This window comes from Plectropomus leopardus, chromosome 18 (assembly GCF_026936395.1).
Source record: "Plectropomus leopardus strain MGB_pleo_1.0 chromosome 18, ASM2693639v1, whole genome shotgun sequence".
Taxonomy (NCBI): Eukaryota; Metazoa; Chordata; class Actinopteri; order Perciformes; family Serranidae; genus Plectropomus; species Plectropomus leopardus.
In genome coordinates, this window is record NC_142193.1 from 15,685,134 (window position 1) to 15,707,284 (window position 22,151).

Below are 22,151 nucleotides of genomic sequence, written 5' to 3' on the forward strand. Positions count from 1 at the left end.
AGTGAAAGTGAAACTTAACCATGTGTTCACCAGAATGCTGGAAATTAAGTGTTTGGTGCTCTAACATTTCCTACAGAGAAATCTCCTGTTTCATTTGTATCCACCTAATTTTGAAACAAAACCTAAACCCTTGAGAGATTTAGCTTTAGAGGGTGGCAAACACATACAGTGACACAGTTTACAATGGAAGAAGGATGTGCTACTTGGCTCTGATGGCTGGTTCAACAGGTGCTCCCCCCTGGCTATTGCTCAAGGCATAATGTCAAGAAATCAGAGTGTAACAGGTACAAATGAACAAAAAACAAGATTCAGTAGGTCTTAAATTAATGTAGACAACAATGGAAAAAACAAGACACTTTGTCTTTAGGGGAACTAATCTCATATTTATTAGTCGAGCATATAGGCAATCTAACAGACCAGTGTGTATCAACTCTAGGTCTTCATCATAAATTTATACTTTGCCACATACATATGCTAGATCAATCTACTATATGAAACAGGCAGGATGTGTGCACTGGACATTACAGCTCTGCAATATGGCAAATAAATGTAACAGACAAGTCTAATTTAAACCTCAGCACCTTCTAGAGCTCGCAAAGTGATAAACACCAGCATATCCCTGAAAACACTCATCCACATCATGTGTTTAGACGGCATTACATCACATCTGTGGCAGCGACACATGCAGAGACCTCTTAAACTGTCTCAGCAGCCTCCAAACCAACCAAATCTTTCATATGCACCTGTCACTACATTTTGTTTCCGTTACATACACTTGGTGAAATCATCGGTGTCATTGTCTTTATTTTTCCGTACCTCTTTTAGAAGATGAGCAGCCTGGACCATAAAAAGCCCTTCTCATGGACTTCCAAGAAACAAGCACCAACCCCCCTCTCACTGAACCTCTAATCGGGTGACTGAGGTCACACTGCACTCTGATTTGGAAACATTAGTCTCTGGGCAATAGCTGATAAATGACAAAAGGTCAGAAGAGCATGACCAAAGTGAGCAGGCCTGTTTAGGCTTCAGCAGTGCAAAATAAGACCATGTCAGAGGTCAGGGATACACATAAGCAGAATAATGGCATGATTTGTCACAAAAGGACAGTACTTGATGTTTTGCATTGATAGTTTCAATAATATGATAATGAAAAGCTCCTACACTGCAAGGTCTCTGTATAGAAGCCAATAGCTGATCTCCATTTTTTCAGTCGCAAATTTACCCAATTATCTGATTCTAAACACCCACTCAAGCCCACAAGCAAGTGTTTTGGTCCTCATTTCCACCTAACAACAAGACACACCAAGCATGAAATTGAGGTTAAGGTTTTCCATTAGAGAGCATAAAGAAATGGCCAAATTAAGCAATGCATATCATATATCATGACAAATCCTCTGCCCTGCAAATGGAGAGTAAGCAAAGGTTAATTGCCAGTAACTGAGAGCACCCACTCAAATCGCCTGTCCAGGTGGCAGATGGTTCACTGCAAATATCAGGAATTATGGCAGGAGGAGAGCATAAATATGGTGACTTGCTGTACCCTACACTTGCTCTTCTGGTGGATGCCATCCAAGGAATCTTTTGATGTTTCACAAACAAGATGCGCCACATAAAAATACCCAAAAAAACCACCAAAAAAACCACCAACCCATTCCTGAATAAACATTGTGATTATTTTTTCTCAGGCGTCTTTTAATTAGTATGTTGCTTTTGGTGGGATAATATTGAATTAACAGCATTAGCAACAGTCGCCTCCGCGCACACAGTGGAACGAGTAAACCTGTTGCAGCATCCATAACAACAGAGCTGCACAGCTGGCAGTAAATACTCCAACACATTCATACTCCCGAATCAACAAGATCACAGGGAGGAAATGCAAACAAAGGAGTACTTTATAGACAATGTGATGTGATGCTCTCATGGCGCACAGATGCGCAACGGATTCAGTGCGCCGTGCGTAAACGATGCAAGTAGTTGCATCCTTACCTGTCGTCGGTCTGCCAGTCCCCGAGCAACAGGTCTCGGAACCGGTACCGCGGGGGCAGCGGGAGCACCTCCTTTTCCAGTTCGACCATGGTCCTCCTCCTTAGAGCCCAGAGATAGAGATAAATATCACCGCAAACCGCACCTCCACGCCGAGGAGGAGGTGGACCCCCCAAAACCAACTCCGCTCCTTTTCCTTCTGTTATTCAAAACGTGGATTAATAACGAAAACATTGATACATCTCATTGCATCGTCTTCTACTTCCTTCCTAACGAGAAAAAACCCCAAACTTCTTTGTTATTTGGCGCCTGCACAAAGCAGCTCTACTCTTCTCCCCGCCGAGGCAACAGGTCGAGGATGGTTATCCGTCGGTGCGTAGGGGAGGCTCCACTTCGACTGTGACAGCTGGAGAGCAACTGGTTGTCTCTCTCAATACCAGCAGCATCCTCCCAGCCTGAGCTCCGCATGGACGCACTGGCTGCAAATGTGTAACCAGCCTTGGGGGACTACTGACGACTTTTCGTGTCAGGAATAACAAAAAAAAAAAAAACCAACAATTATAAAAAGCGATACTCACAAAACCCTGTCAATATTGTACAAAAAGCACACATTATGTGCACAATACTCTCTGATAATAAAACTGTCACATATACAGCCACACGTGATCCCCATGAACGTCTATCACACTTCTGTGGAGACCTGCGCGCATCTCAGTCGTGAGTCTAAACGACGCTTACGTAAATTTATTATTCGTGCATGGAGAGCTGTACTTTTTATTTCATGCTCTGCTGTTAAAAATTACGGCGTTGTAGCTGTTTTCGAGTCGGATTAAGGAGGCGCGTGTGACGTGAATTGTCTTGCTGAAATATGCACCAGGACACATCCAATTAATTTAGTGCAAGCTTGCCAACTGAGCGCTGTTGCTCTAACTAAAGCATCCATGTGCTAAATATAATCAAACACACAGTGGAGGCAGAAGATATTTAGGGAAAAAAAACACTTCTCATGAGAAGAAGAAGAACCATCATTTTGTATTATATTTAAAAACAATAAACATTACGTTCAAAAGTAGACATTATTCAGAAAGAGGGCTATGAGCACATACAAATACTAAAGGTGACTGAATTCACAGTTAACCAGGGGCCTATGTTTCGTTTCCACATTGGGAAGGGGGTGCATATTATGAATTTAATTTAATATATATATTTATAAAAAAAATTAAATGTATAGCAAATTGTTTTTGGACTTTTACTTGCCTCACCAAGGAGCACCTGTTGGAGCAGCTATCAGAGCTCAATTTTCAGCATTCTCGTGACTGTTTTGTGCACTATTGTTGCCTTTTGTGCATCAAATCATGATCTAGTGTAATATATGACTTAGTTTCACTTTTACTGTCTGTCATTCTGCTGGTCCGTCTGTGCCCAGAGTACGCTCTGTGCTCTGACAATATGGTACAAAGAATAACTGAACGATATATATTTTCCAGTGGCGCTACTAATGATTTGTCCAGCTCCAGAAATAAAAAAAATCAACATGTAGTAGCAGATGTTTTAATAATGGCAGCCACCATAAATGAATGAACTTGTGGGAAACCCTGCTTTAAAGTCTAAGCAATTCTGTCAAAATGAAAGTGCCCTGCTACTTTTGTGTTTTCATTGTGGGGGACAAATGGACATGACTGAAATATACACCTATGCCATTATCATAATACAATTCCACCTATGAATATTTCAGTTGTAATTCTTATCGTAATGAAGGAAAACTGACTGCATACACTACTACTTTTTGTTTGTTATGCACCAAAGCCATCATTTCTTTTGAAGTGTGTTCGATATGAGTTTGCCTGCCACTCATTACATGACACAGGTTTAATGTGGTTATAACAGAGGCCTTAATGAAATTCAAATGTGGTGCTCAAGAGAACTGTTGACTCAAAGCCACAGACAACAGGTGTTATTCAAATCAACTTACAGTGATTAATATTAATCAGTCACAAAGCAGCGCCTCTGTAAGCACCAAACAAAACCTTTATGCAGAGGGTCAAAAAGGATTATTGCCCATTAAATGGAGGGGGAAATAAAGAATAACAGTGAATAAGAATGATTTTATACTATTAAGATGGATGTTGACTTTAGTTTATGAGTCATTTGAATTTAAATGCTTTTGTGCCCTTTTGATCGCATTGTAAATTGTATGCTTTTTTCCAAAAGAGACAGCTGAACGGCTTTTTAGTCTCTTAGCAAACTTACATATCATTCAGTTTTACAGTCACTTTGCTCTGATGTTGTTTATTTTGCCCTCTGGTGGTCATCATGACACAAGCACACTATCTGTAGTGAGCTGGATTCATTCATGTGCTCAAACTGTTACTAGTCTGTTAGGAATAAAACACCAGAATACATTTATTAATCTCGTGTCTTTGGCAAAAAAGGAAATACCTCTGTACTGCGCTCGGGGTTGAGAGGAAAGCAAAAACATTTCAGTTCAAGTGGGTGCGCCTAGCTCTGTAGCCATGGTAACAACAAAAAGTGTCTGAGCATATCAGAGGAGATAGTTCATGTGTTTCAAACCTCATTTAAACCCCATTCAGTCTTACATTATGATAATGTGTACTCTGAGGACAATTTGCAGAGGCTGAGTAAAGCAAGACACGATCTGGCTTTATCCCTTCAGATCAAAAGCCATTTTCTTCATTGCCCACAAAACTGGAAATACATATACAAATATAAAGAAAAAGTAGAAAACAATCATACATAAAAAGAGTCATTTAAAAAGATATAAAATCTTTCAGTCACTGTTTAACATCCCCGTCTCCAAGATCTAGTCCAGTGTAACGTTGACGGAGGCTAAAGCGTCCACAGCCCAGCCGGGGTACTGCTCAGGAGAGGGAAACATTCGCTTCATGAACGTCCGTATAAACTCCGGGAAGCGGCCCTCCACAATACTCTGTCTCACAGAGCGCATCAGGGTGAGCTGCAAAGAGAAATGTTTGATGAGTTGAAGGGAAATTGACGAGATAATTGATCTCAAAGGGACATCGTCTTCTCTTCTGCAACTTGTGTGTGGGTCATCTTCAGGTCGGCATCATCAGAGTATGTTTACATGCTACTATTGACCATGGCAACATTTCAGAGTAATATGTAAATGTTTCAAAGCAACATTAAAAAAAAAAAACTTGCATAATCAGACATTATCCATTCTGCTCTCCAAACATGAACATTATGTTTTGGGACACATCTGTCACAAAAGGACACTCTTCATGGTTTTGATAATGCCAAAGCAGCACAGCAAGTTTGTGCCACTTTGAGTTATGATATGATTTTTTTTTTTTTTTTTTTATCTGTGTAGAGTCTTTTCCGATACTGACCTGGTAGGCGATGTTGTGGATGGTGATGTGATGCATGGCTGCAGTGTCACTCTTAAACAGAGCATGGAGGTAAGCCCGGCTATGTCTGAAACAGAATTAAAGTAAAGTTAAGGCAGCTGTATGTGTATTCTGGTATTTTTTAAAATGAGAAATGATTTGTAATGAGAAATTACATCATGAAAATGTGTGAAACCTTAATTAAAAACAAATGCAAAGACAGTCTTATATTGACGTAAAGACATTCCTCCTTTAGACCAAAAAAAAGTCTTTTTGGAGACTAGTGCTTTATGAACTCCCAATTTGTTCTGATGAAGAAAAATGCTTTGAAAAACTTCAATGATCTTCTTTTTGTTCATATCTTACCTCTTGCAGGTGGGACACTGGCAGTCTGGATCTATTGGCTGGAAGTCCTTGGCATACTGCTTCTGTTTCACCTGGAGAGAACCCCAAGGTACCAGAGCTGAGCCAAACCTCTGAGGGAAAAGACGCATGACAGTCAGAAACACAGATGTAATGAAAACTGCTACATGACAGTTTAAAAGTAATTATCAGTGTGAGAGCTTACGGCAGTGCGGGTGGGGAACACGCAGTCAAACATATCACAACCCAGAGCTACACACACCACCAAATCCACAGCATACCTGCAGCACATGAGGATTACACACATGGTCATTTACAAAACTGTAAACACCACAGTTCTCATTGAATATATTTAGTGTACAGGCAAACGTACCCCACGCCCATGAGGTATCGAGGCTTCTCTCGTGGCAGGTGGTCGGTGCTCAGAGTGACCATTCTCCAGAAGTCATCCTTCTCCTCTCCTCCACTCAGGCCCCCAATTGCAAAACCAGGAACGTCACGTCGAGTCATTTCTAGAGAAAGGGGATATGGAAGTGTAATGCATCTACTTCACAAAAAAAACAACAACCCATTTTTCTGAATCGATGAGATAATATCTCAAAATTCTAAAAAGAAATTATAATAATAATGTGGAAAGTAATCTTCCTGTCTTTCATTTACTGAGTTAAGGAAAGTATGATTCAGTAATGAAAAATTTGCAAGATTGTTATCTCTTTAATTCAGAAAAACAAGCAGAATTTTCTTCCCTCGATTTTTTTCTCAGAATTCTACGTGAATAGTCCCACTCAGAGAATCACCACAAATGTTTTTCTCTCAAGCAATATGCATTATGCTTCCATGGTTTGAGTCCTTATCAGCTCTGCTAAACTGTTGAGAACTAGCGAGTTTATGACTAGAGCTGACATTTTAGTGTGAGCATGCATTTCTGTTTCCTTTGCCAAAATAGCAGATTGCTGCCAACACTTTTGCACAATATTTATGCTATTTTAATTTTATCATAAATGTCTTGACTCCTCTTCACATCCTGATACTTGTTACTACACAAGCTGCCTGCCACCTGTTTGATTTACACAGACTTCCTCATAAGATCTGTATAAAGCTCATTTAAATTCATGGATACATGGATTGGAGAGAAATGTGATTTGTACACTTTCTATCTAATATGACTACTTTCCAAATTATTTTCAAGAATTTAATTTTTATTTTTTTTTAATAAGTTGCTCTTTAGCATACTTTCAGAATCTTGTTCTCAAGTATTATATGCACATGTATCTCTATTTCTCATAATTAGGTTGCTGTAGACATTCTTTCAAAAGGGAACAATAAAAAGCAGGATTTTAAAAAAATAATAATACTAACGTAATAATTGGATTTTCAAGGCATTTAAAAATGTCCTTGGGCTCCATCCAGATAAGATCCAATTCTCCAGCATGCTTGCCAGTGATAGAGGACAGAGATAGGTCATTAAAAGTAGACTAATGATCACTATAGTCGATTTTTTTTTTTACCGTCAAGACAGGTCTTGCGTAGCTCTGCATTCAGCCCTCCCTGGATGATGGCAAAGAGATTTTGTTTGTCTGGATGTTTGTTGGCTGCAATGCATCGATCCAGCCAGCGAATGGATCTGTGCATCGCCTCCTCCACACGGGGTCCTGTCACAGTACTGCTGACCACATCGTCCAGCTGCATCATGATGTCTGATCCTGGAAGACGAACACAGAGAAACATGCCGAGGGTGTGTTTTAGCCAGTGGGAAACTAAGAGGACGTCTTTGTTATTGTGATACTGATTCCAACTATTTTTACAGACCCAGACTGTTCTGTATGCTGATGGATTTCTCAGGACTCAGGAGGATCTCTTTGCCATCATAGGGGGACTTGAACTTCACCCCTTCCTCGGTGACCTCTGAGAGCTCGACAAGAGACACCATCTGAAACCCACCACTGTCCTGTAAGCAAAGCCAAAAACATGATGTCAACACAAAGCTTATCATTACCTACTGCAGTTTTGTGAATATCTAAAGCCTATATGAATGTACAATATTTTAACAGACACATATTTTAAGGGATTTTAACAGACAACATCACATCACTCCAATCCTGGTTTCTCTCCACAAGGCTCCCCGATTGTTTTAATTTCAAGATTTTACTGATCACTTTAAAAGCTCGCCACTAATATATAACAGAAATGTTGACCCCATATGAGCCAGTTCACGGCCTTACATCTCAGGTTGGGCCCTTCTGGCCGTTCAAATCAATACTTGAATCTAAAGGTGCCTTTACCATTGGGGCTCCTCAACTTTAGAGCAACCTGCCTAAGGAGATAAGGCTGACAGAAGCAGTGACTTCTTATAAATCACATCTTAAAATCCATTTTTATAGACTTCCTTACATGTGATAATGCCGTTTTATTTATGTTATATTTATTTTATTTCATTTTAATTGTCATTATATTGCTACTACCGTTTTTGGTCTTTTTATTTTGTTATTTACATTGACATTTTGCATCCTGCATCTCTCATTATTCTATTATTAGTCATATTTTTTAATTTTGTCATAACTCTACACTAGTTCTGTCTCGCTTGTGGTCAGTAAGAATGATTTGCTTTCTGTTGTTTTGCCTTCTACGCATCCCATTTATGCTTTTGCTTTGCTTATGAAAGCACTTTGTAAACTCTGTCTTTAAAGGTGTTTTATTATAATCATCATCTATGCTAGGAAAGCTGCACTCACAGTCAGAAGATTTCTCTTCCAGTTCATGAACCCGTGCAAACCATTGGCTTTCTCGATCAAATCAGGCCCCTGCAGAAAGTAGAGAAAGAGTTTAAATGAGGAAAAAAAGAGAAAACATTTCAAAATAAAAGTTATTATGAATTCATAAAGCTGCTATTTAAGTCGACTGGATCATAACAAAGCTGCTATTATTGTTGTGCTGCCTACCGGTCTCATGCCCAGGTGGTATGTGTTTCCAAGACAGATCTGACAGTCAAGACCCTCCAGCTGATCCACAGTGATCCCCTTCATAGTTCCCTGAGTACCCACAGGCATGAAAACCGGGGTGCTAACGGGACTGTGTGGCAGCACGAGATCACACGCTCTCGCTTTTGTCACCGGGCATTCAGCAACGATTCTCAGAGTGAGGGGAGAAACTGCGGACAGAGCTTTCTTTAAGGACATGTTGTTTTCTGAAGTATTGTTATCAGCACCACACTCGATGGGAGCAGCCATGTTGCAGTGAACGTGTCATCAGAAGCGTCTGCAATTGACAGTCGCGGCGACCAATCAGAAATGAGCAATTGGTTCGGAGCTAGGAACACGCCCTTTCGGTATCCAATCAGAATGTGAGTTTAATGGAAAGGCAGCGAAATCTACCAATAGAACGCCTTATTTCGTAGACAAGAGGCGGGTCTTTGCGCGCCGGTTTCGATCGGATGTCGTCCCCTCCGACCGGATGGCGTTTGTGTAGAGGAAGTTTTGTTTTGCGAGTTTTCCGTCCGTCTCGACTGACTGGGTGGTTAGTTAATGCTCTTAAAAGAACACGAAATGTTATCAGCGTGAATTGCATTGCCGGTAACCGCTTAAGTGTCCAAGGAGAAAACAAAAGCTGTTTGAAGCGGCGCAACTCTACACTTCAGAGTAATCCGAGAGCACCTTCCTGCTAAGCTAACGTTTCCTAGCTAGTTAGCGCGGCTAGCGTCAGGCTCTGGTTTGCGTTGTGCAGAAGGGGCTCTCTTTGAGCTAACGAAGCCATGGGGAACCGGGGCATGGAAGACCTGATTCCCCTCATCAACAAGCTTCAAGACGCTTTCAGCTCCATCGGCCAGAGTTGCAATTTAGACCTTCCTCAGATTGCTGTGGTCGGTGGACAGAGCGCTGGAAAAAGCTCAGTCTTGGAAAATTTTGTTGGAAGGTGAGTGACTGTGGATAATTAAATTAGCACTTTCATTTTAAAATAATTTAATAGGTTTTCATGGCTTCTTGTGTTGTCTAATAATGTTTTTAATTGTCCAGAATAGTCTGAAAATGTCATTTGCCTTTAAGCTAAGCTAGCGTTAGCTACTCTAGTAGCACGTAACGTCAATGTTAACCTACGTACTTGTCGTAACTTAACTGCCTTGAAAGTGACTGCACGTCCAACAACTTGACGTAAATAGGTAATTTACGTGGCAAACCGATTGGAAAAGAATACGGGTCGTGTATCTAGGTCTTAAATATTAAAATCCTTAAATAAAAGTATGATAACACATACTTTTTGCTCCAGCCGGCTCTCAGTTGTTCCTCTTATCATTGCCAATACTTTGCAGTACTGTGTATTAGTCACAGGCCACCTTAAACTTTGTTCTTTTAGTAAAGTTACAATGATCATACAAATCTTCTGGTGTATTCACAACAGGTTGCATTCAAGACATGTCTATAACTTAATGACTGTTTTAACTGCCTTTTATTATGGTTGTATGATTCTAAGTTTCACCCTGAATATTGACTTTAGTCTGAAAAAGCCCTTTTGTTTAGACTTTTTTTGTGTTTTGATGCATTGTGTATGTTGGGTCTCTCTCTCTCTCTCTCTCTCTATCTGTCTATATATCTTTATATATATATAATGTGTGTGTGTGTGTGTGTTTGGATTTGGCCCAAGGCTTTTATACATTACAGTATATGCCCTCTAGAGCTGTCAGTTAATGAATTTTGTACTTTGTTCCCTCTTAATACCCTAACAATTTGAAAATGACAAAGTTAAACCTTATGAAAATTACATAAATTTATGTTTGTGCATGTAAAGTGGGCCGTGTAGCACCACATTTACATTAAATCACAGTGCAGACATTGCTTTGCCAGCTGTATCTTTAGCCTTTGTTTTGAATGGGAAGTCTTTACTGTGGTCATATTTTTAAGTCCATACCACACCCAGAAAGTCTTTTACGATTTGCATTTTCCAGTAAATTTGACTAAGTGTGTAGCTCACAGCGGTTGATTGGAGTTTTATTATGACAGTTTGTTGTTAAATTGCTATGTTAATTCTTGTGTGGAAGTACAAATATGTTATTGGGAAGATCAATGGAGGCACAGTGAGCCACCTCCATTCCTCAGGGATGTGGATTTCTGCAGCTGAATTTATAACCAGTGAATGTTTGATAAAGCACAGCTTTTGACCTCACTGCGCACAACCTTTTGTCAAAATTCTGTCAAACAACACAAGTACACATCTGCAGCAGACACAACTTCTCTTACTATCTTCCTCTTTTGTTACTGTTTTTGGTAAAACCTTAGAAATTAAGGAAATACACTTGACGTCTCTGCGGTGTGAAGGTTGAGCTTCAGTGCCCCCCAACAGGCTGGTCCTGTTGTCCTCATCAGCAGTGAGTGAGATCGCCCTGCAGATAAAGAAACAAAACAAGCTCGCTCTAAAGCAGCTTGTTTAGCAGGTTTTCACCCCATTGAGAGACACTCAGTGCGTGCATGTGTAACCCAACCCACACGCACAGATTGCAGTCACACACAAACACACACACAGACCAGCCGGCAGAGAAGAGGAAGCACATTGGCTGTTAAGATAGCATGCAGACAGGCCTTTGGTTATAAACACATGGGCGAGAGCATGTCGTAACTGCTCTCAGGCAAGAACACGCAAACAGATTAGACTACCACTCAGTGCACATTAATTCAGATGAGTGGGACTTTGCACTGTGAGAGCACTTGACACATATCAGCTGTAATTAACATGAAACATTTCATCGTGACATCAATTTTACTGCCTGTGTGTGCAGGCCCTCCACTTTCTTCCTGTTGACAGGGCTAACATACACCCATGTGTGAGTTACACAAGTACTTTGCAGATATGGTTGGCATGCACACTTGTACATGCTCATCCTTTTGTAGTGTTTACCAACCTTTTCTCCAAATGATAAAAAGTGCAACAGCTATACTGTGTATGCCTGTTGCTGCTGTGCAGGTGAGCTCGAGAGTGGACAAGCTGGAACAGTAGAAGTCAAACTCATAACTACAAGGTCGAGTCTTACTTCAACCTGGAAGCACTTGGGAGGTGCTGCATATTGCTATAGCAACAGGCGCGTTAATGTAGAGGTGACTCATTGTTGATCTAAGAGCTTGTTTGAGCTCAGGAGCAGCCAATACCTAACACCAGTACCATGTTCTCTCATCTGCTGCACAAAACTACAAGTGTTAAGTGTTGTGGGTTAATTGACTTGCAAATTCTCTGTTGTGTTAACAGACTAACCATGAGCAATGACCTGCTGTTACTGTCACTAATGATTGCTCCATGGTGTCCCCAGTGACTCAGGTCTTTTTCTTTGGTGAGGTGCATGTTGTGTGTGTGAAAGGCTGGGTTCTTCCTGTGTCCCCAGGCATGAAAATAATCCCTCTTACCCTTTCTGCGGAACCAGCGATCATAAAAATGGTCAGGTAGTGCTGTTACAGGACAAATTTCAGACCAGTATGATTCAGATGTGGAACATAAATGCTCTTTTTTCTGTCTCCTCCCTGAACTTAATGCTGATTTCATGTCCTAATGAAGAAGAAGAAATTGGAGTTAGACCATATTTCCTGCATTGTTACTGTCTCTCAGTTGTGTCGTAGTCTTGATGCTCAGCCCAGACAGGTCAGGTGGGAGTGAAGTTGCTCCCTGTGTTTTGTAACCCATCTTGCTGATGTGATTTGGGCCTCTTTTCCCCCCCGGGTTTGTTAGGGGGAGACCAGAACACATTGGCTGGCTGGTCTGCATACTTTGCGAGGCAGAAACTAATCAAATCATGTTGGCTCAAGAGCCTCATGTGCTTGTTAGTGTTTTTGCCCTGTGGTTTGTATTGTGTGTATGTTGTTACCTTGTTTAAATTTGCATCAAGGCAACCTAATGAGCGATCTTGTGTTTTACTGACTCACTGAACATACTTTAAGTACATTTTATGAAATAAAATAAGTCATGCATTATGGCCATAGCTTTTCAGACCTAATACACCTTTCTCATGATAGGTGCAGGTATAACATGTAACAATGATAACGGTTGCCTTCTGTTCAGGTCTAGGTGAAATCCTGCCCTTTCTAGCGTACCCCATGGGACCGTATTTCAAAAAAGTGTAACGGTAGTCTACAGTGAGACAAGACTATTTTTTTTATCCTGTTAAATATGTGCAATAAAGTACACACATTTGGGTCAGCAAACGCTTTTTTATTTTGTGACTGTCCATTTGTGAGTGACATTCTGCTGCTCTGTCTGTGTCCAAAGTACGCTCTGTGCTAAGAGAGGTGCAATGAATAACTGAACTAGATAGATGGATAGATAGATTGTTAGATACTCCAAAAGCGCTCCAAATGAACAATCCAGCTCCAAAGAAAGGAGTTTGGGCAGCAGATTTTTTTAATCTGAGTGTGTGGGAAACCCTGTCTTATCTCATCTTTTTTCCAGCAACTTTGTTTTTTTTTTTTTTGGTATCATCTGGGAAGAGAAAGAATGAGCAAAACCTGTTACTCGGGTGAGTACGTCCCATCACAAAACCCCCAGGCAACGTAGCTTCAGCGAGAGAGAAAGTTACGGTGTCACCTATGCAACTTGTGTAGTCTTTAAAATAACTTTTCACAGTCCTATACTCAGTTACAGTTTTACAACAAACTGTAACTATCTTGACTTGCAAAATTATCTTTTACATTAACAAATGTGTGTAATTAATGGCATGATTCAACAGGACAAAATAAGGACTTGTCTCTCACAGTCAACTACCATATATTTTTTCTGGAATGAGGTCCAAGGAAATTAGCCTTTCTATGTCAGTGAGATGGCCCTGGTATTGTACATGCAGTTTCAATAGCATGGCTTAGACCTATGGCTCAGTTACTGTATACAGTAAGTGTACTTGCTCATTTATGCTGAATTACATTTACTTTTCAGTGTATTTTTTTTTGCTTATCTACCGTTTAATGCATTTTATTGGATAATAATGAACTCTAAGTTAATTACCAGTACTGCATCTCCTTTTTTGGCTGTTGTGATGTCATTGTCCCAGTAAAGACGTCATATCTAGCTCAGCAAGCTGGCCTGGGTGGAGGTTGTTATCAGATCTTTGGCAAATAGATTACTTAACAACCAGAGGGTTTTAAAGTTTTAGAACAATTTTCTTAAAGATGTACAAGGTCTTTATTAAAACTGTTTTTGGCCCCTATAAAAATGAATTGTGGCAGCTTTTCTCTAATTCTGTGCCAAAATTGATTATGTTAGCATCAATAAAAGCTATTTGATTAGTATAGTGTTAAATTTGAATTTGAATGCCTTTATTGCATGTTCACATACAACACGATTTACTGTCTCTCATTAAAAAACCTGTTTCCTTTACTCCATGCATTGCTATGTCTCTATTTATAGCAGGATAATTGATCTAGATATATGAAGGAATTTAAACAGAAATGTCCAACAGTTTAGGTGCTTGTGGACATCCCTCCGAGGGAAGAACAGACAGCCAAGTGGCAGAGAGTGAAGGGATTTTCCACTAAGCAGTTGGATTTTTGTAGTGCTTGAAAAGGATTTGTGATGCTCCTTGGTACCCACAGTGACAGACTGTGGCACGAGAATGCGGGCAGCCATAATTATATGTTCGTCGCCGTACCAGAGGCCCATGGGATAAGTCCCACTACACCACAAACACATTTTTGTGTAATTCATTCTCCCGTGAGAGTGTAGTATGACCTCAGAGTTTCACACACCGGTTTCCATGTTTGAAAACAAGCCCTGCCAGGCCTCTGTAGACTGGAGGAAAAAGAGGATCATCTGTGGGCTATGGCTGCTCATAGTTGCTCTGCCAGTTTGTAAGAAGCAGAGGCTATCGGGGCAGGCAGGCAGGGGGAGGGGAGTTGGCTCTCCCGATCTCTCCCTTGCCCTACTCTCTCTTTTGCTTTCTCTTGTGGTACAGGGAGGCTCACAGACTGATGCTCTTTGCTTGGCCATCCATAATGCATGAAATGATACACAATCTGCTCGGCCTCGTCTATCATTTACAGCGCATTAATAATGGAGCCTCTTGCTTCTTTTCAATATGCCACTGCTGTTTATCCAATTCTGTCTATGAAGACTGACTGGTTTAATTCTGCACTTAAGTAATGTCTTCTCAGAAGAGCCTTTTTTAACAAACAATCTCTTTGTTTGTGTTTTCTTGACTTTATCGATGCTTTATTTCGTTGCTGTGAAGCATTGACCAGTGGCCACTTGTTGAGCCAATGAGACGGCTGGAAATCCAGTGAGAGTTGCCTGTAACTGAGAGATGCATCAGTTCACTAGCACATTCTTGCTGTGACCTCTCAGTAGCATCTTACTGCCACTCTCCACGTCCAGTCAGTTTACTATATCCTTTCCCTCAGTCTATAGTAGCTTTGTCTCTATCTCCCTCCCTCCCTTGCTCCCATTCCTCGTCCAGCGCTTTCCATACTGTCTGCCGTGTGAACAAATGCCTGCATGCTTCACATTATATGCATGACACAGCACCGGTGCTGAACCACAGATCTGTGGGTTTTTGCTGATGTAAGGAACATCCAGAACGTTCCCCACTGTTTAGCCACAGGACTACAGCTCCTCTCTCTCCTCCTGTCCTGTGGCTGACACATTGCTTACAGTCTGAAGTCAGCAGGCGGGCTGAGCACCGCCATAGTCCCCTCAGGCGCGTAGGTCTGGCAGGAGGGAAAAAAAGGAGAATGTGGGTTAGTGACATGCTCAGCTCTGCTATGATTGTTCCAGGACTGGGGCGGGTGATTACCACCAGATGTAGTGTGTTTGCAGAGCAGGAGAGGGGCCTTCAGAATTGGGAGGGAAGTGCTCAACACTGGGTGGAGGAGCTTAAGCAGAAGGCTGACTAAGCAACTTAAATCATGTGGTTAAAAATGATTTAGTTACACTGTCACTTTAAGAGAAACAAAAAAAGCCAACTGTGTGAATGTTGTCATTGTTTTCTACAGGTTAGTGTCTCAACAATGCACTGTGTTGCACCAAAAACATTTGCCCTTTGTAGTTTATTGCCATTTCATGCTTTAAGTAATGCATTACTTTGTGCAATTAAACATTCTGTGATGCTAGATCGTAGTTGTGATTGTGGACATAGTAAGACAATGTCAAGTCTCAGGGTGGGGCTAGTGTGTTTAAGCCGTTATCATGGGCGATATATCTTGTATTGACACAGCCTAAAAGCCTATTAGCCATAAAAGCTAATAGTAGCCGACTGAAAACGTGGGCCTCACCTGTCCTTTAAATAGGCAGTAAATTTAGCAGCAGGGAAAAAGTTCATCAATCAAAGAACACCACATTATGTTATCACAACCACACAGGGTAAATCCACCCTAAAACATAATTTATATTTCATGTTCCCAATGCTAACAACAAAATTTCCTCATCACTGCCAACAATTGCTAAAGAATGGGACAGCCCAACTAAAATCCTCATTTCATGGTCAGGCAAAATCAACGTAATGACAACAGCTGACCTGTATGATTGGTTGTATTGTCGTTTATATATGTGATTACAGAAAAAGTTACTAGACAGAAACAGAAGACGCTATGCAATATGCTGATCATTTCCAACTCATTTTGGCCAGTGCCCATAACAACATATGCACATATTTTTTTTCCCCATGTAATCGCAGAGAACATCAAGTTTCTCCTTGAAATTAATATAGTATGCCTACTTTATTGTGACGGTCCACTGACAGATGCTGACATAAAACACAATGTTTTTCGATATTAACACATTCACTGGGCAGAATATGAAAACTACCTTAATTTAGGTTACTTGTAAATCATACCATATTTATTTTTTAACATAAAATTTTCAAACAAAGGTATAAAATTCATCCTACTTTTTGGATGATGTTCTTCCTGAGACAATCATTACAACAGCCACAACCAGGGCAAATCTGACCTATTAAGACTATTTAAAGTTGTACTTGAAGCGTCACGTTATCAACCTGTCTTATCGGCATTTCAGGCCGATGCTAATATTTCATTTTAAAGCCTTTATCTGCCAACATTAATGCCATGCTGATCATATCATGCACACCTGGTTATTTTATGATTGGGACAAAATCAACATAAATCCAATTTCATGACAAAAAAATGATGCGTCTGAATGTGGACGTTCTCTGAGTGTGTGGTCCTGTACGTTTCGTTTGAGATGTTACATCGAAATGATCCAAATGTCAATCAAAGTATGTATTTGTATCCTGGCAAAGTCGCCAGTCGCCGGATGCTGTCATAGTGCCGTAGGAGTTGTTCCATTATTCACTCTTGGAGTTGCGCAGTTAGATGACATAATTACAGTCTGTTTAGTTCAGCATAAGGAGAGACTTATTCAAATTCATTAATAAAAAGTGAACTGAAGTGTAGATTATTGTCAATATAACATCTGTGAGTTCTATTTTAAGGTGGATTTTTCCCATAACGGCGAGAGTTAATGTGAATGAATTGATCTCTTAAACACTAATGATGAGAGAAAATTACTTTGTCACATTTGATTTGTTGTGAGACAAGTTGGAGGCGTGAAATTGCCCATCAATTTACCATGCCCATCAATTAACCAGAGACCATGCTGTGAGGAAATGGACATTGGGTGTAATGAATAAATGAATGTTCTTTCTGTCCCTTTCTCTTTCTGTCCCTTTCTCTCTTTCTGTTTCTCTGTCTCTGTCTGTCCTGAGCCATCCTTATTTTACCCAACATGCCCCCTGCCTGTTTTGATTTCCCTCCTTTTCATCCTCCAATTCTGGTTTTTATGTTTCTTTTTCTGTCTGTCTCTCGCCCTCAGGGACTTTCTTCCTCGTGGATCAGGCATTGTTACCCGCAGACCTCTCATTTTGCAGCTGGTCAACAATAAAGCAGGTGAGTGTACCTTTCATCGCTGCCCTGCATATGGCCTCTCTGCCACAGTGCCTCAAGCTAAGCTCACTGTCTGCTATTTGCTGCCTTCATCTCTTTAATTTAATATTCTCTTTTTCTTTCTCTTCCATGCTCTGTCTTTCTCTTTGTCCTTTTCTCTCCCCTTGTGTGTCACTTTGTCCCTGTCTATAGAATATGCTGAATTCCTGCACTGCAAAGGGAAGAAGTTTGTGGATTTTGAGGAAGTGCGGGCGGAAATTGAGGCTGAGACCGACAGGATAACAGGCTCCAACAAAGGCATCTCTCCCATCCCAATTAACCTGAGGGTGTACTCCCCACACGGTAATGGACACAAGTCTTATTGTGAAACACACACACACACACACACACACACACACACACACACACTGTAAAGGCTTGTGCCTCTTTGTGTTAAAGTACATTTGCTTGTTAAATGCCAAAACACACCATGATGCTGTTTATCTGTAATTTCTATCCTTTTAAAGTTCCTTTCTGAGCATTGATTGACCCGTAAAAACTCACCTCTATTCATCAATAGTACATATTCATATGTTTTTATTCATGGAAAAGTCCCTTAATGCCATAAAACAGTCTGTATGAAACCCAACATCTTTGTCTGATTTAGTATACAAGGTCTAGAAATATGCAAATTAGCCCTGGTCATCAGCTGCTTGCCTGCAGCTCAAGTGTAACAGCTCACCTTCAACTCTTCTGATTAAACACACAAACCTCTGCTTGTAAACTCTAAAAGGAAACATTATCCTCAGGCTTGACTACATCTAGGGCTGGGGCAACGCGTCAACTTTATCGATTACGTAAATACGTCGACGCGTCACACCATTTCACACAGCACGCGCCATGAGAGCGTGAGCAATGCCTATCATGTTATTTTTGTTTTGGCGCTCGTGTTGTCAAGTTAGAGCGCGAACACTGCTCTCCCGAGCAGCGCCTGTCAGGCGCGTCTCTGCTGCGTCTCTGCTGCAGCACATTTAGAGAAACAGTGGCACGCTGTTTTTTTACGGGTGACGCTCGCATTTGTTGACTCTATACCACTTTATACTGCAGTTTAAAGTCTACTCTGCCACAGAGATAAGGAAATACAAAGATGTTTGTTTACCTCAACTTCCTTGCTTCCCTTTCAAAACAAAAGCCCCCTGACTGTGTCTTTGTGGACAGGATGCCATCAGTTGCTGACACAATGCATTTTATTTTGAAACATTTACAGGATGGGGTTGTCAGCTGTGCAGGAGCTTGTATAACTTCATAAAAGATTGGAATATGTGTTTATAAATATGAAAATACAGCACTCATATCAGCAGGCAGCGATGTGCCTTAAGGCCTAGTTAAGGCTGGACTATTTTGATGCAGAAAGAATGTGCTAGTTACCATAATTTCTGTTAGAGAAAAGTTATAGTGTTATTCAAATTGCTCTGATTTTACTGTAAGATGTTTTGTTGGACTGCTAGATTTGAGGTTTGTTACTGTAACAAAGAGTAGCTGTAGCTGATAGATTAGTCGATTAATCGAAATAAAATCAATAGATTAATCAATTAATCGAAAAAATAATCAATAGATTAATCAATGACAAATTGTTAGGTGCAGCCCTAACTACATTACAGCTAAGAATGTGTTGGTAATGTTGGATAAACCTTGTTCTTGCCCAGCTCTGAGAAGCTGAAGTGAAAATGAAACTTAACTCCCAAAATATCAATCTGTAACTACACCTGGCTTCTCCTCTGATAGCCCTCGTTTCACTGTAGTATTGTACTAATGATATTGGATACCCTGCCGTGTGAGTTTACAGGTTTGGTTCCTAAAATATTTGACACATGAAACTCTGGCTGTATGAATCTATGTTTTTTTTAACGCTGGCGTCGGTACTCTGTAGTTCCAAGGCAGAAATGCTCAGCCATGATGTTGAGTGCTTATTTCGCTCATTATATGCAGGGTTCTTGCAAAGCCTTAAAGTTTTAGGAAGCATTGATTTTATTAAACCAAAAACAAGGCCTTTATTTGCATAAATATGTCTTAAAAATGCTAACACATTGAAAGTATGATACTATGAATAGTTTTTTTTCTCATACTGTATTATATAATCACAAAATAGTCAGTAGTATCTATCTTTTAAATGATTTACAGAATGTCTCTCGCATTAATATCACATAGATCAGTATGGAGGAACAACACTCATATACAGTTACCATATCCAATCAAGGTTTTTTCAAGGCAAACCAAATGGATACCTACATGAAAATATAATATGTAATTTGTTTTTCATGTGTTCCACTTTAGAATGATTTTTTTAAGCATTTGAATTAGATAATCTTACTTTTTAACATGACCAGAAAAAAGTGATGCGTTATGTCACAATTAACATTTGGGCCAAATGTTTCCCAACCCTTAATGTCAGTTGTCACAGTACTGGAATTTCTAACTTGAATATAATACCTTAAAAATATTGACATTCAATACCATTTTTGATACCACAGGAAGAAATGACATTTAGGGAATACAGTTTGTTTTTTTTATTAAAACATAAATACAACAAAGTGCTAAAATGACAACAGCAAGTTTTCTTTTCTTGGTTGGTAGCAAAGAACAGTAGAATGACTGTAGTAAACATTGACAATAATTTAAAAAATTTTAGATTAATGAACACAACATTCTTCTTGCAGTTGTACAGATGTTCAAAAGCCTCTGAGATTATCACATAACAAAAAGCAATAAAGTGCAAGGAAAGAACAACACAAAACCATGCCTTAAAAGACCATATGCAACCAAAAGCAAATGAGAATGAATTTGTTGAGGTGATTGCAGAGAGTGAGTGACAGGAGGTGAGGATATGAAGGTACTGCAGAGATGTGTTCTTCAACGTGCTGTTGGAGAAAAGAGACCGCATTAAGTAGTATTGATGGTATCAGTACTTTGAAGAATGAGCATTGAAACTGTTTCAAATCTTCTGAATCAATGTGTATTGATAAATTAGTTCTTTTCCTTCAACTTTGGTTATTGTAAAATTGGTCTTACATTGAATTCCAGGTGACATAAGAGACCTTAAATCAGACTTTTCTTAAGCTGTAAGATCCCTGATATGTCTTGTAGCATATGTACACACGTGTGTATGTGAGTTTTGCTAAAGGCAGTCTTTAATATCTTTAGCTGTGTTAGGTTATAATAACTGGATTGTATGAAATACAGTATGGTGAAGTATCTTCATCTGTCAGGTATTTAATTCACTCGATAAGCCAAAAAGCTGGTGATTTCATCCATACGTATTTTATCAGTTGAATCTTAAGAAAATTATATATATCATAAGATACAGCATGTCATATGACTTTTACAATGATAAAAGATTTATCAGTGTTGTGTACCCCTAATGTAAACACAGTGTGTTTTCTGCTTCTCACTGTTTACAAAATGTGTTTTCCAGAGAGCCTTGTGAGATTTTAGAAAAAAGTAGATTGTTGTGGTTTGGACCAGTGTGGTTTTGGTAAAACATTAAAAAGAAAAAGTCACTTTTGTAATGTTTTTTACTCCCATCACTGAATGTCTTCCAAAAACATCTATTCATCTCCTTATGAGAGCCGTCTCGGGAATTCACTGTCAAATTTGACATTTTCATGTTTATTTCTTTCAGTAAATGTAACTCTTGTAAGTAAAACCTCAGAGGGCATTTTTGTTTTTATGAAGTAAAGAAAACAAATTAGACTTAGTTTTACAGCAGTAGATGTCTGCCCACTCAAGTGTTGTGTACACAAGATGAAGGCTTCCTCTGACTCCACATATACCCATTAACATGTTAGATTGAGGCTGATGGTGTGGGTGTTTGTTGATGTTTTTATTTTATTTAATGGAAGAAAATGAAGTTGACACATGGGTTAAAAACACAGGTCTGTATTTGTCTTGGCATGTAAAAGCATATTAACAGCACTATGAAAAGGCTGTGTGTTTTCTCAACACAGTGACCTTTTATTGTAAATGCTTTTGAGCAATCAAACATTTGTTCGTACTTTGGTTTCAAATTAAATAAAGTATCAAGTCAGTGATGTGTCAAATTAAACAAGATAAACTGCTGTTTAAGAAAATGAATGGTTATGGAAACATGTTATTTAAATGATTGATGATGTTTTGTTAAGATATGTGAAGGGTTGTTTTGTTATACAGTGACATTCTGGACTCAGGAAGCCTGATTATTTACTTAATTATTTTTTTAATTTCTTCTGTACATGTGAATCAGTGCTGAACCTGACGCTCATCGACCTTCCTGGAATGACTAAAGTTGCTGTTGGAGACCAGCCCGTAGACATCGAGCACCAGATCAGGGACATGCTGTTGCAGTTCATCACAAAGGAGAGTTGTCTGATCCTTGCCGTCACCCCCGCCAACACTGACTTGGCCAACTCCGATGCTCTGAAGATCGCCAAGGAGGTGGACCCACAGGGTACGCATGTAGCTGTGTAGTAATTCAGAAGTCAGAGAGCCGGTGAACGAAAAATTTTGATATCCATTAACTGTATTTGGCAAATCTTTTCATCTCGTTTATTGACATAATTGTGTGTAT

The 22,151-nt window shown here is 39.8% G+C and overlaps 3 protein-coding genes across 10 annotated transcripts in view; 1 reads left to right on the forward strand and 2 right to left on the reverse strand.

The window, feature by feature from the left end:
- The window catches only part of kcnt2b (potassium sodium-activated channel subfamily T member 2b), a 55,175-nt gene extending 52,632 nt beyond the window's left edge, over positions 1-2,543 (reverse strand). Inside the window, exon 1 of the mRNA XM_042504618.2 lies at positions 1,987-2,543. Within this exon, the coding sequence (XP_042360552.1) occupies positions 1,987-2,075 (89 nt within the window). The 5' untranslated portion in view covers positions 2,076-2,543. The remainder of the gene's footprint in view (positions 1-1,986) is intronic.
- A 1,713-nt stretch (positions 2,544-4,256) lies between these two features.
- On the reverse strand, positions 4,257-8,982 carry qtrt1 (queuine tRNA-ribosyltransferase 1). Its single transcript, XM_042505362.2, has 9 exons — positions 8,651-8,982; positions 8,444-8,512; positions 7,521-7,659; positions 7,220-7,414; positions 6,085-6,223; positions 5,917-5,992; positions 5,715-5,824; positions 5,352-5,436; positions 4,257-4,957 (listed from the first exon to the last, which is right to left on the reverse strand). Exons 1-9 carry the CDS (start codon positions 8,936-8,938, stop codon positions 4,805-4,807), a joined length of 1,254 nt encoding a protein of 417 aa, XP_042361296.2. The 5' UTR covers positions 8,939-8,982; the 3' UTR covers positions 4,257-4,804.
- Positions 8,983-9,142: 160 nt separating this feature from the next.
- The window catches only part of dnm2a (dynamin 2a), a 39,061-nt gene continuing 26,052 nt past the window's right edge, over positions 9,143-22,151 (forward strand). For 4 of the 8 annotated variants that reach the window (XM_088090948.1, XM_088090947.1, XM_088090949.1 and 1 more), the window contains exons 1-4: positions 9,144-9,620; positions 17,499-17,572; positions 17,762-17,911; positions 21,828-22,031. In XM_088090948.1, coding sequence (XP_087947074.1) covers positions 9,460-9,620; positions 17,499-17,572; positions 17,762-17,911; positions 21,828-22,031 — 589 coding nt within the window. In that variant the 5' untranslated portion in view covers positions 9,144-9,459. Of the gene's footprint in view, positions 9,621-17,498; positions 17,573-17,761; positions 17,912-21,827; positions 22,032-22,151 lie in introns of all 8 variants that reach the window. The other 4 variants (XM_088090950.1, XM_088090951.1, XM_042504921.2 and 1 more) reach the window with 2 other exon arrangements.